We start from the raw sequence: 18,625 nt of genomic DNA on the forward strand, positions 1-18,625 counted from the left end.
ATTCTGGTGCAAGTCCCTTAGCTCATTGTGTACTGGCATGGGCCAAGGACTGCATTTGGAGTGGAATATTCTAGAGAACAGTAATCCACTGAATTGAGAAAAGAGTTCTTCATGGTCAAGCAAGTTTGGTGGAAAACACTGTGTGCCATATATCTTTATTGGATTTGATACTGCATATTAGTATATTAAAAGTTCTCAGAAACCCTGAAGTAAATAAATTTGCTTAACTGTGTTTAAGCTAGGGTTTCCCATATTACCTGAGCCAGAGACATTTGTGTGAGAGAGTGTGCGTATGCATGTGTGTACCACTGCTTTTAACAGTTTTCTGGTAAAAAGAAAATAAACTCATCTGATCACAGCAACAAATTACAAGAGCGTGACCCACCTTCTTCCACCCAAACAAACACAAACCTAACACCTTTCAGGTAGAAAATTCCTTTCCTCGTTGCTACATTCTAAGGAAACCAGAGAATAAAATATATTTTTCTGTTGAAAACAGTCTTCATTAACATGAAACCACCCTTGTAAGTAGTTTTCTCCAACCAAGATCTTGTTTTTATACGTCAAAGACAAGATAGTATCTTGCTATGCACACTACCCCTAGGGAAATATTTAAAATATTTTTCTCTGGTAAGGACTGGTATTTAAAACGCTTACATCAATGCATCAGTCAAAGCCCGGCTTGCAACGTACTGTGATCAAAGTGATCATGTCCTCTATTGAGTTGGATTCCAAATCCATTTGCACTAATTATTTTCTACAAAAATCCTAATGCATAATGAGCAGAGGCCCTAGAAGTCCTCTACTGATTTCAAATTAGTTCTTTGCATAACCTAGTAGCAAAAAGGGATCTAGGCATGTATTTTTGATTTCCTATTAGTAAAGTCTAGTTGAAAAATAAATAAAAGTCAGCTCTTTACTTTGTTAACATTTTTAGGCTTCTTGAGCAATGCCCTGCTTGGGTGTTGTGTGCCCTGTACATGCCTGCACACGCCCACACATGCACGTGTAGTTTCGGGGACTGGAGACACACCCATTGCTCTAGCAACAGTGAGCTCACACTTCAGAAATGGGACTTGGTGTAGGCTGAATGTCTTTCCCATTACGCTCATAATTCAGATAATTTCATCTGAAAAATTCAGAAAATAAAAGTATTCTCTCCTTCAATCATCCAATTATCCTTGATTTTTCACTTCCTTTGAAAAGTATACAGAGAGCCCTTTAAGTGAAAAGATGGGAGAATCACTCTAAGAACTTCTCGTTTGAGAAAATCCTATCTGGGTCAGTGTGAATCAGGTTTGGAATGGTGACAAGATCCTTACTTGCAAAGCCCTCAAAAGGCCAGAACTCTGCCCCGTCAACCTTCCCACATCTCTGAAATTCAGATCATTTAACAACCAAGGTTAGGGAAAGACAATGTGTCAGAGCCTGGAACACTATCAGGCTTTATGGCCAGGGAATCTCAAAACAAATGGCACCAGAGGCCATGGAAACATCCAGATTTTCTTCTGTAATGTGATTCTTTTCTTTTTCTGACACTAGTGGACTTCTCAGCTTGCCACTGCCATTGAGTGTACATATGGGAGGTGTGCTTTATTAGTTCCTATCATATTCAAGAAGCCATGGACACCTTCCAAAGGGTTTGGGAGCAAAAGACAAAGAGAACTCGATCCTAAGCCAGGTATAGGGTTCTGCTTATATTTATGTCTATGTTGGATCTAATTACTACATGGTAAGTGCAGCATAACAAAGGTACCTTTGGGATTAAAGAAAATATTTTATTGTCAGTGAATACACTCTGAATGCAAGGCAGCGTAGGAGAGTCAGTACAAAGGCAGATTCGAAGCATAATGAATTGCTTGTCTCTAGATGTAATACTACTTCTAACTTTTCAAGATATTCATCATGCTTTCCTGAAACTCTTAGTCTCTAGGTAAAAGACAAGATGGGAAAAAAGAGGAGAAAGGATTAACATAAACTAAGCATCTATTGATGGCAAGATAGTATGCTAAACACTTCAACAAGTGACTTTATCAGCCCAACCTCTGTAAGAAAGTATAGTTATTATTCTGGAGTCAGCTTGAACGTGGTTTAAAAATATGGCTGTGCCACTTAGTAGCTACAGACATGAGCATGTCACTATAGCTCTCTAGATCAAATGTCCTCATCTGCAAAATGGGAATAACAATAGTACCCACTCCACAGGCTGCCGTCTGGGCATGGTGAGATGGTACCTGCTTAGCAGAAGGCCTGGCACATAATACATACTTAATAAATGTCTGCAATAGTGTTACTCTTATAGCACACTGGCAACTAAGTGGGCTGTCCCCATAACTTGACCAGGAGTAAGAAGGGGAAAGAAGCTGAGTTATAAAAGGCACTAACAGCTCACGATCAATCACAGAATCATCATGGATGCTCATTCTAACTCAAATCACTCTCTTAGTGTAAAGGCAACCATGTTTTGATAATAATGTTGTCCTCAGACTGATCTATACAGAACCTTGAGGTAGGAGGAGACAAAAGGGAAAAGGAAGGAATTTAAAAAATCAAATCTGAGAATCTCTACTTTTGAGTAGAGAGATCATTATGCCAAAGGGTCTCAAACCCATCTGATCTTCAGGATGGCCAGGAATATGGCCGAGAAATACGGGTGGGTGTCTTGGCCCTACTCCTGGAGATTCTGAGTCAGTTGGTTGGAGATGACTTAGATGTTCCCAGAGTCTAATGATCATCCAGCTTTGGTAAGCCATGACCTAGTTTCATGTACCCTTCCTACCCCGCCTTCTCCCAAAATTAAACAGAAAGCCCACCTATGCCCAAGGCACCAGTAACTTTTACAATCTCCTTGAAAAGTTGTTTTCCAGCCCCTGCTCACTCATATGTATTTTGGCTTACACTGAATATTCGGATGCATATACTAGGCATTCTATTTTAATACAAGAGGCAGGACAGCAGCTTGGGTTTTAGAGTCATAAAGACATGCACTCAAGTCCAAGCATTACCACTTACTAGCCGTCTAACCTAAGGCAAGTTCCTTAGCTTCTCTGGCTTCAGCTATCACATCTCTACAATAAGGATAATATCAGCGCCTATGTTACAGGTTTATCTTGAAGATTAAATTAGCCAATGCATGGAAGATGTTCTTGGAACATTAGCATAAATGTTAGCTTCTCTTTTAATTCCAACTGAAGTAGTTCCTTTGGCTAAGATGGAACTCAATTATCATCATGTCTCTGAACATTAGCCAAAAATATTAGCCAATGAGCAGAACAGAAACACCTCCAACCCTCATCCCCCAAAGGCGAAACATGTCAAAACACAAAGGCATGTCAGTGAGGGTAGTGGCTAAATTCTCGTGGAGGGCTTTCTGATCCCATAACTGAAACCTCATGACACAGACAGATACAATCAGATAATGATGGCAATCAATAATGATAACAGAAATTATTATTTATTTTCATAAACACAGAGTATGTGCGTCCCGCTGAGTTACACACATCACATGCCAGCATTCACTTTCGGGGCAGTCAATCAATGAGAGATCTCAATATCCCCCTGCTGAGGCAGGATGGGGAGGATGGAGCGAAGGCTGAGAAATTACCCACACTAGAATGACACATTCACGAAGTTAATCTAATCCAGGAGCCATTGGTGCCATTGCAAGCCTGTGAATATGGAATAGGCTTGATTGATTTTTCACTGCAATAGCTAAACGCGCCATTGTTATATACAACAAATGTAAGGAAAGGAAAGATGAAACCATAAAAGGATTGGATATGAAGCCCCCAGAGCAGCAATAAATCATAAAATGAAGTCTAAAAAAATTAAAAATGGTAGAGGAAGGCTGTATCTATGTCCTAAGAGGCCTCAGTTATCAAAACATATACCGAAAATTAAAACCTGGGGCATTAAAGGCTGATCCTGACTCAACCAATAATTTGCACTAAATCTGGCCTGGGGTTCCCCCTCCTCCCAGAATGAGTATCATGACATAGGTACCTCGGAGGGAGCAAGAAAGCCTAAAGGCTATGGACAGACAGAACGTGCTTCATTCCCAGTTCTGCCTCTTTCTAGCTGTGTGACCCTGATTAGATACCTGGCCCCTCAGAGCCAGTTACCCTCTTTTATAAATGGGATAATCACATCCACACCACTAGAAAGAAAGAAATGGCAACGCACATCCTGTATGCCTCAAAGGATCCTTGGGAGCATCAAATGAGATGCCCAACATGAAAGCCCATCTACCCTCCAGATGCATCATGGAAACTCCTTCCTAATCCCCTGTCTCCTCCCTTTGTGCTTCTTCTGAACTGCCATAGTTATCTTCTGTGCTTTTCTCAGGACAGTTATCCTTCTCCATGATTTCTCAAAGTGTGGTCCAGGGACCACCTGCACTAGAATCACCTGGGCATTTTCTGGGAGGGGCCTTGTCAAAGATGTCATTTCTTAGAGTCCAACTCAAACTTTCTAAACCAGCATCCCTCGTGACGAGGCCAGAAATTATGTTCTAGGCAGAGTCCCTGGTGACCATGAGGCACACAGTCATTTAAGAACCAATGATTGAATTCATTTTATGTTTCAGCCACTTGTAACTTGTCTCCTCCATGCCCCTTAAGGACAGAGAGTGTGTTTCATTCATCTTTGTAAGAGCCACACTTTGTAGTGCATGCTTAGTACAGTGTGTAATACAGTAGGCACTGAGCTACAAAATACATGGAAAAGTCCTGTACGTCAGATGTTGTCGTCCTCACTGTTGTTTAAAACAAGGGCCATGCCATAAATAGTCCTAATAATAGTGAGGAACAGGAGCTCTGGGGTCAGACAGACCTGGACTCCATTCTTGGCTTTGCTGTTTACTATTTGCAAGGCCTTAAGCCAGTACTTACCTCTCTGAGCCTCTGTTTATACATCTCTAAAATGGGCGGGATGCCTAAGTCACAGAATGATGATAAAGAAAGTACATCAAACAACTGCACCCCAAGCCTGTCACTAAGAAGGGCTGAATATGCACAGTTGCTACTATTAGTAAACCTAAACCAATAGTCTGTTTAATCAGTTCTCTAGGAAACAAATCAAGTAAACTGTTTCACTCAGAGGATCTCTCTTTTGGGAAAACTAGCTAGTCTTTTCAGTCAACCTGCCTAATCTCATGACCTTTTAGCAATGGTCCTCAGGAAGTCCTCATTCAGGAGTCAGAGCTGGTAAAACTGAATGCCAGCTGACCAGTGTCTTAGACGGTGCCTATGGTTGTGTCCAAATCGCCACCAATGGGATTTGCTAACATCAGGGTCATTTTAAGAGGAAAAAGTTTAGTTCTGGAGATTCATGAGACTGTGAGTGTCTTGCGCTGACAGGAGGACAGAAACAGCCATTGTGTAAAATATGATGTCATTTGATCTTTCCTCTAAAAATCAGTGCATCCCTTGTGTACCCACCCTGTGGCAGAAAAGCCTCTGCAGCCCTCACCCCCTGCCTTCCACCCCACCAAAATCAAGCTCGTATGTTAAGAGAGCTTTGATAAAACGTTCTGAGAGACATCAATCAATAATAAAACATTCCTGCCCTGTGGTCAGGAATATTTTCTTAAAAAGCAGAGCTGTAGAGAATAAGAATGAAAAATATCAGATTTGGAGTCATGTGGACTAGGTTTGAATTCTAGCTCTTCCATTTTCTAGCCATGAGATTTTGGGCAAACTTCTTGGCTACTCTAAAACATGGTTTCCATTTCTGTGTAATCTGTTCACTTCACAGATATTTACTGAAAGTCTACCAGGTGCCATGGATTGTTCCAGGTGCTGGAGCTGCAGGAGAGAACAAAACAGAGTCCCTGCTTTCATGGAGCTTACAGTTTACTGGGGGGTGAAGAGGAGGCAGACAGCGAAGAAAACGCTAGACAGTGACAAGAGCTAAGCAAAAAAGGGCAGAGAGAATGAATGGGAAAATGTGGGTGTGCTCTTTTCCATAGGACACCCTAGGAGGGCCTGATAGGTATCACTTGAGCAGGGACTGAAATGAAGAGGAGGCTATGGCTTCAGATGATCTGGAGAGAATAATAGAACCTACCTGAGAGAGATGTTATGAGGACTATGTGATACTAAAGATAAAAGATTTAGCACCTGGCACATACTAAGCACTCAATAGATGGTTGCTATAATTATTTTTATTTGTTGTAAGTCATGTTTGAATAAAATCCATTAGAAAAATTGAATTCATCACATCACCTTCATTTTGGGAAGCTATGACAAGTCACAGCTTGGGAGCTCACACCTTCCAGACTCTATAACAGGTAAAAATGCCGATTTCAACCTGGCCTAGGTTCCCAGGGCACTGGCAGCTGATAATAATGAGGAAAAGAATACCTCCAGGCTCACCCTGCAGGGAGAAGTATGCTAAGTGTGATTTCTCACCACCCAACTTCCATTTCAGGCTGATTAAGTCACTTTAACGGTGAATTCCCATTACCTAGAAAGAGCTCTAAGGGTCTGTTACTCCTGGGCCGCGGGAGGCTGGGGAAGAAGGGCATGGAGGGTCTTGTGAAGTAAAACTGCATAGAGACCTCAAGGCCTTTGTTTCTCCATTGCTGAGGTCAGAGATCTGGAAAGTCAATGTGTAAGTGTGTGTATGTGTGTGTGTGGGGGGCGGGGACAGTGGTAGGGGGGAGTGGTAAGGGAAGGGAGAGAGAGGGAGAGGAAGAGAGGGAGAGAGAGAGAGAGGGAGAGGGAGAGAGAGAGCGATCGATCGATTAATCCCCTGACCTGGAATAATAATGGCACTCATTACTAAGACAAACATTTCAAATGCCCAAATGTATGTGGTCTAAGTTTAAGAGCCTAACTCTTGATTTTTAGTCCCAGTCCTGGAATAACCAGTTGAGGGATACTGGGTAAGTCATTTTCCCTCTCTGAAGCTGCATCGGATTGAAGGGCTCGGGTCCCAGAGCAAAGTAGATCAAAGCTTGGTTCTCAGTCCTGCATGATCTTGGGTATGCTACTTAACTGCTTGGAGCCTCATCTGTTGAATGGGCATTTTAAGACCTTTGAGGTAGCTAGTGCAGATAGAGAGTGCGGCATCATGCATGGGATATGGCAAATGATCAATAAGTGCTAGATACCAGCATTTTCACCTGCTAAATACCTATTCTGCCCTCCTCATTGGCTATTCTGAAGATGAATCAAGGGACTAGGTGAGAAAATGCTTTGTAATATAAATGGTACAACTGTAAGGCATTATTATTAAATTATTACCATGATTATTGCTTTATGTTAAGTTACGATATTGAGCAGGGGATATAGTTTTCATAGACATGCTTCTCATAGGCTCTTTTGGTAACGAGATTGATTTTGAAAGGCTATCTTCTATGAAAGATATAGTCACATTCTTGCTTTGAAACGCTGAGTCTCTCAGCGCTGAAACAGAACAGGTTCATTACACAGTGAGGATTAATTAGCTGTCGGGTATTATTAAATGTTCTCACTCTCAATACCCACATAGAACTGGAAACTATGAAAGTGAGCAAGAGGTAATCATAGTACAGGGAAGGGAAAAAAAGACACAATTGCTGGCAATGCACATTTCAAGAGGAGAGTGTGTTAGTAAATTATAGGCTGATTAATATCACGTCAGCTCATTCTCTGTTTGGAGTCATTGTTCTGAATCTAGTCTTCAGGGTTGCCTGCTTTTTTTTTCTTCTACCACTGGGATCAAAAAGAAAAGGAAGCTGGACTTTTCAGTGTTTAAAGAGTGCTGTGGTGTGGATGTTTACACTGAAATGCAGGATATTTGAGAGCCTAGGAAAGGAGAGGAGGTAAATACAGATACTGGTATTTATAACTATATAGCAAATATAACATGTCTCTCCAAAATATAACAGAGGTTATACAGCAAATATAACATGTCTCTCCGAAAAATAACAGGTTCATAAAAATGATAGCTCGAATGGGCCTTAGGGATGATAGAGTCCAGTGACCGCAGACCCCTTTGTCTCAGCCACCAGGGTCAAGTGTTGAAAATGCAGATTCCTCTGGGCCTCCTCTCTGGAGTGGGTCTCAGGAATCTACATTTCCCAGTCCTCTGCTTGGCAGCTTAGAAACTAAGCGTGGAGGGAAGAAGTATGATTCATCAGTTAGGTTGTTAGGTTACACAGCTGGTTAGTAAGAAAGCGAGAACCAGAGTTGGAATTTTCCAACTCCCAGCCACACCTCAGGGCCTCCTTCTCTGTTTCATCTGAAGTCTACTTCATTGGCATCACTGGCTTGGCATGGGGAGGATCTCTGCTCTCGTGGAAACTGAATAGACCTTCTCTGCTCTTTATTAGACGGATGGAATTCTCCCAGGGGTTAAGCACAGATATATGAAATCCCATAGGATGCCATGGACAGTAGGATTCCACAGTGGGGTCTACAGATGTCACCTGAGAAATTCCATCCACATAGCAAACAAGGGCAAGGTAAAGTCTGGGCAGAAGTTCACGGTATAAACTCTACGTGGCACTTAATCCAGTTGTTTTCCCCATAAGATTGCCATGTCTCAAGGGGCAAAAGACAGTCTTATTCCCATTATATTGCCAGTACGGTGTTTGCCACTTAGTAAATCTCAGTGAGTAGTTTGTAGAATAAATACAACAGTATAAAAAGTATAAAAAGAAAAATAACTGAGTTGTCTCATATATATAGGCCCACTATCAGTAAGGGGTAATAATAGCCATGATGACGATGATGTTATTAATACTAAAACAACAGAAGGGAACTAACATCATCGAGCGCTTTTTGTGAGCCAGCACTACACAGGCTAAGCTGTTTCTTACACAAAATAACTTATTGAATCCTCACAACAATTCCAGGAAGCAGTGACTGTCATCATCCCCGTTATACAGATGAGACATTGGAGGCACAAGGTGTTCAAATATAGCCACATGCCACATGATGTTTTGGTCAATAACACTGGTTCCATAAGATTATAATACTGTATTTGTACTGTGTCTTTTCTATGTTCAGATGTGTTTATATACAGAAATATCATTGTGTTATAATTGCTTACAGTATTCAACACAGGAACATGCATACAGGTTTGTAGCTGAGGAGCAACAGGCAATGTAGTCTAGGTATGTAGTAGGCTATACCATCTAGGTTTGCATAAGTATACTCTATGATGTTTTCACAACAATGAAGTCACCCAATGATGCATTTCTCAGAATATATTCCCATCATTAAGTGATACGTGACTGTCATATGCCCAAGGTCACCAGCAGAAAGTAATGGAGCCAGAATTCTAACCCAGGCTAGACTGACTCAACAATAATACTCTTCACTACTCTACTTTCCAGCCTCCAAAACCCCTGCACATTCAGAGCATCACGGCTGGATTTATGCCGAGTCCACCCAGACTGATAAGGTGGACTTACATGGAGGTTCTCCAGAGTTGAAGGCATAGGCAGATAAGAGGAAACAGAGTCGCCAATGCTTGTGAGCTCAGAAGCAGCTCAACTGAAGACCATGTGCCCATTAGTACAGGGTAAACACCCAATAGTCTAGCATGGTGGTCAGCACAGAGTCGATATTCAAAAAGTAACTGCTGAATAGCAGATGTATCAATAAATGAATTATTAAACAAATAAACAAGTGAGCTAATCAAGCATACAATGACCATCTCATTTTGGCTTTCAAACATAGGGCAAGAACCTCTTTTCCTCACATCTACTTCACTGTCTCCCTTCCTACTTTTGGTCTTTAGCAGAGCTGCTGGTGTCTAAAATCACATATTTTACACAGTTTTACAAGTCTGTTGGGGCTAGGGCTATCCCAACATGTGCCTGCTTTACTGCTCACATTGAACATGTTCATAACTGAGCTCATCATCCAGTCCTAAACCACTTTACCTTACATCTAGAGACCCTTCCCTTAAAAGTTCGCTTTGAGAAATCCGTTTTTAATGCCACTTTCCTATGAGAACTTTTCTGGTCTCCAAAAACCACAGCTAATTTCTTCCTCCTTTTATCAAATTGCAACTCCCCAACACTTTCTCAATGCATTTATCTTACTATATTTAGTGCCATAATCATTTGTATATTAGTCTTACAAATCCTCTTTATCAGGCTATGTATTTCTGAGGAACAGGAAGGAAGCCACTCAGACTGAGTAGAAATCATATATTGAGGACCAGCCATAGAGGAAGGGTTTTCCATCCTTGCACTTCTTCCTCATAAGTCCATGAGCAGTAGGTACTGTGTTCACTGTTTTGCAGATGGAGAAACTAAAATTAACTTTCATGTTGAAAGCTCAAAAAGGTTAAATGACTATTGGGAAATTTGGGTAAGTGGCAGAATTTGAAGCCAGGTCTGTTAGATTATTAAGTTTGTGTTCTGAATCTCAAGACTGCAACTCGCCATCTGGATTCACATCCCTGTACCTTGAGTACAGAAGGTGCTCAAGACATTTTAGATAACATGAACAACGGAGGCTAAGATTATAGTAACGTCTGGCAGTGGCCATGTGGGCAAGTCTTCTGGGACAAAAGGAAAAGCATGGATTTGTAGTCATTAGAAGGCTTGGCACCTTTCCTGCTTCTCCATCTGCCACCAGAGAGAGACTGGGGTAGGCTGAGTCTCTGCCTACGTTCCCTCACTGGCCCATTATAGTTGCAACCTACAGTAACAACCAGCACGTGGCCAACCTTAGGAGACCGGCCCCTGACCGTGGTGGCCAGGGCAGCTGTTTGCACTCACCCGCAGGGTTGTGATGGTGGCAGGATCCCGGAGCCGGCCCTCCTCATCTTTCAGATTGTAGCCTTCTGGCCTCTTATCACGCTCGCTGACTTTCCACAGCTTCACAGTTTTATCTGTAGTGGGCAACCAGATTAAGTCAGAATTATAGTGAAAAGCAAGCTTATAAGGGAGTTTTCCTGGGGGCAGTGGGGAGAGGAAGAGGTAAGGATGGATAGAATTGCTACAGAAGCTGGCTCACATAAAGGGTTGCTGTGCATAAATCTCATGTCATTTGAAGGCAGAGCTCATATTTCAAAACAAAAACATACATTATGCTGGGACAAATGGATTTCCCTGATAATGGGCTCTTAAATCTATAGCTTATACCTTAATTTAGCTCATTCAGTAAAAGCATTTATTGAACATTGAATAAGAGCGCAACATACACAGAGTTTACAATGTAACTAAGAATTTTACATGAAAAATTGGTTTAACAGTCATAACTCTGGAAGTAGGTGCTATTATCTCTATTTTAGCATCTCACCTCACTCATTGTCCTTACCATGTCCTAAAAGGCCCTTCATGACCTGCCCTCTCCACTTTCTCCACTTTTCTGACCGCCCTGTCCACCCTCTCCCTGCTCACTCACTGTGCTCCTGCCACGTGGCTTCCCTACTGCTCCAGGTACACATTAAGCTCACTAAGCCTCGGGGCCTTTGCACTTGCTGTGTCTTCTGCCTGGAAAGCCCTTTACCCTCTTTTTCATATAATTTGCTCCTTTACTTTCCTCTTGCGTTTGCATCCCAACCTTAGAGAGGCTTATGTAAAACCTACCTAAAAATGCCGTCCTCGTCCTCAGAACCATTCTCTATCTCCTCTCTCCTGCTTTATTTTTCTTCATAATACCTTTTACTACCTGACAATTGGTTATTTATCAAATAACTATCTGTCTCTTTCACTAAGTGTAAAATTGTTGAAGGTAGGGATTCTATCTATCTTGTTTATCACTGTACCACCAGCACCCAGAACAGTGCCTGGCACACAATAGCTGCTCAATAAACATTAGTAGGGCAAATGAACAACAAATCTCATCTACCTGCATAGTGCATATTTCTAGCAATATTCAGGGAAATAAAATGGTAAGGAGATACATTGAAATGTTCCTTTCCTTTTGCTGCCTCTATGGAGTCTCTAAGTGGAAACTACATTTCTCACCTTCGTACTGCCCCAGCACTTTATACGACTTGATGACACCTGGCATTCTCCATAGCATTAAAACAGAGAACTCCTATCCCTACAGAACTCCCATGAGAACTCCCATCACTACACGTGTCATGCAGGCCAAGGAAATGAGTAAAAAGGGCTAAAGGATCTGTGGAACTGGAATGGCATGCCCTACATGCAGGCTTTTAATTCATTTTTTTTTTTTTTTTTGAGATGGAGTCTCGCATTTTCACCCAGGCTGGAGTGCAGTGGCACCATCTTAGCTCACTGCAAGCTCCGCCTCCTACATTCATGACATTCTCCTGCCTCAGCCTCCCGAGTAGCTGGGACTACAGGCGCCCACCACCACGCCCGGCTAATTTTTTTGTATTTTTAGTAGAGATAGGGTTTCACCGTGTTAGCCAGGACGGTCTCAATCTCCTGACCTCATGATCCACCCGCCTCGGCCTCCCAAAGTGCTAGGATTACAGGCGTGAGCCACCACGCCCGGCCTAATTCAATTATTTAAGGAGACAAGATCAGGCAAACAAATCATGTCTGCCGGCCACATGCCTTGGTGGGCTTCCCTTTTCAGATCCAGTGTACATATTTTATACTTGTTTTAACATATCTTTTTGAAGACAGAAACGTGGTTGCCTTCTTTGTATCTTCCTCTGTCCTGCACAAGGTAGGGTTTGGAATTAGACAACCTTGGGCCCAATCCCCACTCTGATGCCAGTCACATGGCCAAGGATGGGGATTCCCACGCAGTAGGTACACAACCCTTCCTCCCTTCCCTCCCTCCTTCCTTCCTTCCCTCCCTCCCTTTTTTCCTTCCTTCTTTCTTTCCTTCCTTCCCTTCTTCCTTCCCTTCCTCTCTCCTTTCTTCCCTTCCTCTCTTCTTCTTCTTTTTTTAAATAGAGATAGAGTCTCACTCTGTCGCCTAGGCTGGAGTGCATTGGTGTGATCATGGCTCACTGCAGCCTCGACTTCCTGGGCTCAGGTGATTCTCTCATCTCAGCCTCCAGAGTAGCTAGGACCACAGTCGCATGCCACCATGCCCAGTGAATTTTTGTATTTTTTATAGAGATGTGGTTTTGTCATGTTGCCCAGGCTGATCTCAAACTCACAGGCTCAAGCAGTCTGCCCACCTTTGCCTCTCAAAGTGCTGGGGTTACGGGCATGAGCCACCACACCCGACCATAACTAATATTTCTTAAGCAACAAATAGGATTGCCAGATTTAGCAAGTAAAGTACAGAACACCCAATTAAGTTTGAATTTCAGATAAGCAAAAAATAATTTACTATGAGTATATCCCACATAGTTCAATCTTACAAAGAAAGATGGTGCCTCAGTTTCTTTATTTGTAAACTGGGGAAACAGTGTCTTCCTCATGGGGCTCTGATGAGGATTAAATAAATCACAGCATGGAGAGTGTTTAACATGGTATTAGGTTTCTAATAATGGTCCACAAATGACAGCTTTTATTAGAATTAGCAAATTGGGCAACTATTCTGCCATAACATGTTGCTCTGACAGCTTTAGCTTCAACCCTCGATGATGTCAGCATATCCTATTTCTTCTCTGTAACACTGTCAGGGGAGAAAAGCCGTCCCTCTGGGAATTCCTTCCTCTTTTGCCCCTTGCTTCATTCCTCCACTTCTCCTCACCTGACTTTTTGCCACCACCTCCCACTTCTCATGCCTTTGGGCGGACAGATCTTCTAAGTAGGAGATGTGATCACAGTACCATTCGCCTTGAAGCTGCCAGAAACAAATGCCTTGTTCTTGGAGGTCTTAATGCACCACATTGTGAAGTGGGCTTTCAGCAGCAAATAAGTGCCCCATTTTCTTGTATCTGGGCATCACTTGGGCTGCTCATGTCTGACACACTGGCAAGGCTGCTAAGTGTATGATTTGTGCGCTCTGAATTGTGCTGTCACCCTGGCTTGTGCTGGAGTGAAAGGAGATCCTGTTGCATATCAAACTGCTTTTTAGGGTGAGAAAATGAACATGGGCCATATTTATACAGTCAGGTGATTAGCTCTTGATCAGCTGTGGCTTAGAACATCCCCAAAATTTTAATACCAAATTTTTTTTGTTGCGTGGCTTTGGAATGTATCCCATCCCATTTGCAAAATTAACATCATATATTTTTCTTATCATGAATGATAAATTGCTGTACAGAGAAACAGAGAAATCATGGGTATAACATGGAGAATAAAAATCACCTACAACCTCTCCAGTCAGGGACGATCATCGTCAACATTTTGCATAAATCCTTATAGTACTTTTTCTATGTACTTTGGGGGGAGAATACAAATCTGTAATATTGCATATATAGATTTTGTGTTTTCTCATTTTATTTCCTTCTTTTTATTATACAAGTGGTACATGGAATGTTTATTAAAATAATCATAAAGGTAAAAAAAAAACTCCCTTAATTCCACTAGATAGAGATACCTATTATACAAATTTTGTGATTTCTTTTATATTTATGTATACAATTATGTAACTGTTTTTAGTAAACATAATATGGCATACTTAGTTTATAGTATGCATTTGCCTAATCATATTTGTCTATACCAACGTCTATCCCTGCAAATATATTTAGAGGGATAGAATATATTATATATACTATAACATATTGTATATATGATTTATAATAGTGAGAATTTTTTAACAGCTAAAGGACTAATAGTAGGAGGCTTACTAGTAACCTACAGAAGAATCATACAAGGAAATACTATGTGGTCATTATGGTATTTTAGAATATTTAACAATTGGGAAGATATTCCTATTATTAAGTGTTACATTAATAAAAACCTAGTTACAAAAGAGTTTGCAGAATATATCATATTTCTGTTAAGAAACAAATTTATTCGTATCTTTTTGCTTTTTTCTTTAAAAGACTTAACAGTGGTTCTCTCTGGATGGGAACACTTTTATTATTTTTGTTTTTCTGTATTTTTTTTTCAATGAACATGTACTAATTTCATAGTGAGAGAAACAAATTCAGTATACCCCCCTTCTCATTATAGGTATTGAAGTGGAAGCAGAAAATGAGGTAAAACAATGTGTTTTTATGTGGTAAATAATTTGAGAGTCTAGATTCATAATTGAATGTTGGTTTTATTTTTTATTGAAATTGTAAAGTTGAAAATATATTCTAGCAGAAACTAAAAATTGTTCCTAACTATAATAAGATAAGCAGTATATTTTCTTAAAGATAATTGATGGTGAATTCAATCCAGTTCCCCATGGTTGGGTTGCCTGGAGTCATTCTTGACTTTATTATCACACTTTTTTTCTTGACTTAGTATCTTGAAGCTTTATGAATAAAAATGTCTAAGGAACATGTGGCTGTTAATATGAGTAATGACTTTGTCTTTCTTCTTGCTGGTTCTCTGAGTAGTTTATCATCACTTGTGGCAGCTTTTAAACACAATCTTATCATCTATCTTCATTTTCTCTTTCATACAGTAATTCCAATTGTCTTACATTAATTTTTGCATGTTAACCTATTTGGCCTAAGGGGGATTCTCAACCTCAATATTAGTATAAAAAAGAAAATTACATAAGAACACGGGAATTTTTCTTAGAAGAATCATTTTGAGATGCTGTTGGCATATGAAACAGTATCCCAAATGGGAAGATAATATCCTTGTTAATCAAAAAACTATTTAAAAACTCAATTATCAGAATATTATGCTATATAATTAATCTTCATTGCATTTCACTGATTTTTTCCCATCCCCCCCAACAAAGTAGTTAATAAGTCCTTGAGTTTTTTTTTTTTTTTTGAGATGGAGTCTTGCTCTGTCGCCCAGGGTAGAGTGCGGTGGAATGATCTCGGCTGACTTGAAGCTCTGCCTCCTGGATTCATGCCATTCTCCAGCCTCAGCCTCCCGAGTAGCCGGGACTACAGGTGCCTGCCACCACACCCGGCTAATTTTTTTGTATTTTTAGTAGGGACGGGGTTTCACCGTGTTAGCCAGGATGGTCTCGATCTCCTGATCTCATGATCTGCCTGCCTCAGCCTCCCAAAGTGCTGGGATTACAGGCGTGAGCCACCACGCCTGGCCAAGTCTTTGAGTTTTAAATGCAATAATCAATAGGCTAAATTTGAGAATATAAAGTGAGTTAGCTATAGAAGACAATCAGACATTTTTCCTCTGCCTGAAGTAAGTAAGTCAAAATCATCAGAAGTCCCTTTTATTCCGAGTAGTGTTGAATCTGCAAAGCCTGTTAGTGAAACTTAAATAGCAAAATTAAAAGGAAAGAAATTGAAACAAATTTATGTGGTTTGGCTTCCAAGAAATCAGGATTGCAAAACATAAACAGAACAATAAATATAGTTATGAGAAAGAATCAAACTACTTGGAGTCTGGAAAAACAGATGAGTAGAGATCTGGTCATGAGGAGATGAGATACGCTTGGATAATCCTAAACTAGCTGCGTCCGAATTGTCATTTTTTAGACTTCTGTGTTGGCTTTATATTTGAGAGATTTGGGGTTCAAATGCATTAAATAACTTTCCCCCTTTTTTCCATAAGATTAATATGAGACTCATTGTAAAACTTTACAAATTAAAATGACAAAAGGAACAAATTGACAAGTTACCCATACTGCACAAAAATTAATCATGATGAATCTTGTTGTATTTCCTTCCACTCTTTAAAAATATTCATGTATGTTTGATCACATTATTGACATTGTATTTTTTCACTTGAAATATGAACATTTCCCTTTCTTTTTAAATCCCTTGCTTCTTGCTTCTTGATTTAAATTAAAATGTATATTCCTCATAGACTCACATATGAGATAAAATGAATCATTCTCCAACTCATTTTCTTGGGAGAGGGTGTTTAATTTTTAAATACGAATCCTCTTAATTGTTGTGCTATTCAGTTAGCACCCTTTAACATGTGACTTTATGCAAAGTTGTTTTGAGCTTAGATGGCTCCTTTCAGCAAGGATTTAATAACCTGGAGGTTAGGTAATTCCACTGTATAAAGACTTACCCAGTGATTATGTAATTTATCTCTCTATTCAATACCCAACATCCTCTCTCTCTGACCTATTTATGTCAACTCCTCCTCATCCAACAAATGGTGTTAAGTATGGAGGGAGACAGGGAAAGAAACCCTTTCTTGATCAGTTTTTTGATAAAGTCCCTATCTCTTCTTGCCTTGTGCTCCTATCTTAGAAGTTAATTTTTGTCAGAGAGACACACAGCCATCTGCTTTACAGACCCTAAAATATATTCAGGGATTAATAACTTCTATTCAATATGCCAACCTCACAGAGACAGCATGTTGAGTTTCCTGAAATGTATTCCCAGAATAACATTCAGTGAATCTTAAGACAGGAAGTCACATTCCAAAAACATCTGCAAATAATCTGCAATAGTTGAAAACTGCAGATAATGGGTCTCACATAATTGGGTCATACATTTAATATTTTAAAAAACAATAGTTACTATTTATTGAGGGCCTAATCTGTGTGTGCCAGGCACTCTGCTGAGCATCTTGCAAATGTTATTTCTAAGTTTTTCAACAGCCCACACAGTTCAAAGGAAAATTGAGGTTAAGAGAGATTGAAGTATATAGTTTGGCCGACTGTATCTCTGAAGATACCAAACAGGAAAAATCACTTCCACCTACCATTAGTAGACAGAAGAAAGTAAGCTGCATTCTGCTGGGGGAGCCATCTTATTTTATTGATTTTTTCTTCTATTTCTAAACTCTTCAGGTAATCGAACTCAGGTTCATGGCTCTGGAATGTGCTGTAAACATTGTATTCACCCCTACGATGAACTTGATTTTTACTCTGTAGGAAAGAAAAAAAATACACAAAAGATTAAATCACAGTAGCCAACTGTAAAACTCGCCAACTCCCTTTTTTTTCCAGCAGTCATTGGGGGTGGGATGAGGGCAGGGCCATGAGGATGAGGGCAGGGCCATGATAGTCACTAGCACCTCTGAAAAAAAAAAAAAAAAATATATATATATATATATATATATATATAAAATTATACACATGAAATTCTGTAATATCATATAGTATACATAATACATACATAGAAATATATTAAAATAGAACAAAATTTTAAAATCAATATAAATAGAAGTTCTAATATTTTCTTTTTGCATCCTAACAGATGCTGCAGTCACCCTTCGGAGTGAGCCATCCCACAGTGGCTTCGTAAAAACTTACATGGACCCCTTAAAGAGAGTACAAAGTTGTAGCATCTGTGACTTTCATTGGCCTTTTAAGATCTCACCTGATTCTCATGAAATCTCTGAGGTAGGTGGGGCAAGGAAATGGACAAAAGAGGCTCAGCTATTAAATGACTTCCCCTAGGTCTCACAGCTCATAAGGAGCAGATTTGGGCATCAGATATGCCCCTACTCCATTTTTTTTTTTTCTTTCCAACATGAGTGACAAAGCAGACAGGAGCTCAGGGATGTTACCTGCATCATTAAGGAATGATGAGACTTTACCTCTTGGCTTTCCTCTAGCACTGATTACGCAATGAGCAAACAGCAGGGACTACATACATGATGAGAGAATTAAACACAAGGGCAAGGGTCTGCAGAAACGGGAAGAAAAAGAAGAAAGGAAGAGAGGAGAAAAAAACAGGATGTGAAAGAAAGAAGGAGAAGAGGAGGAAAGTGGAAAGGGAAGTTTTATTTCAGGTATTTTAGCTCCTTATT

At 40.3% G+C, this 18,625-nt stretch overlaps 1 protein-coding gene across 16 annotated transcripts in view; it reads right to left on the reverse strand.

The window, feature by feature from the left end:
- Positions 1 to 18,625, reverse strand: part of PPP2R2B (protein phosphatase 2 regulatory subunit Bbeta) — a 489,623-nt gene that overhangs the window by 83,480 nt on the left and 387,518 nt on the right. For all 16 annotated transcript variants that reach the window (NR_073602.1, XM_063723934.1, XM_063723933.1 and 13 more), the window contains 2 exon segments: positions 10,724 to 10,836; positions 17,573 to 17,738. Coding sequence is in view for 14 of the 16 variants with exons in the window: in XM_063723934.1 (XP_063580004.1) it covers positions 10,724 to 10,836; positions 17,573 to 17,738 (279 nt within the window). In the remaining 2 variants the exon portion in view is untranslated.

The sequence above is a fragment of the Pongo abelii genome, chromosome 4 (assembly GCF_028885655.2).
Source record: "Pongo abelii isolate AG06213 chromosome 4, NHGRI_mPonAbe1-v2.0_pri, whole genome shotgun sequence".
NCBI lineage: Eukaryota > Metazoa > Chordata > Mammalia > Primates > Hominidae > Pongo > Pongo abelii.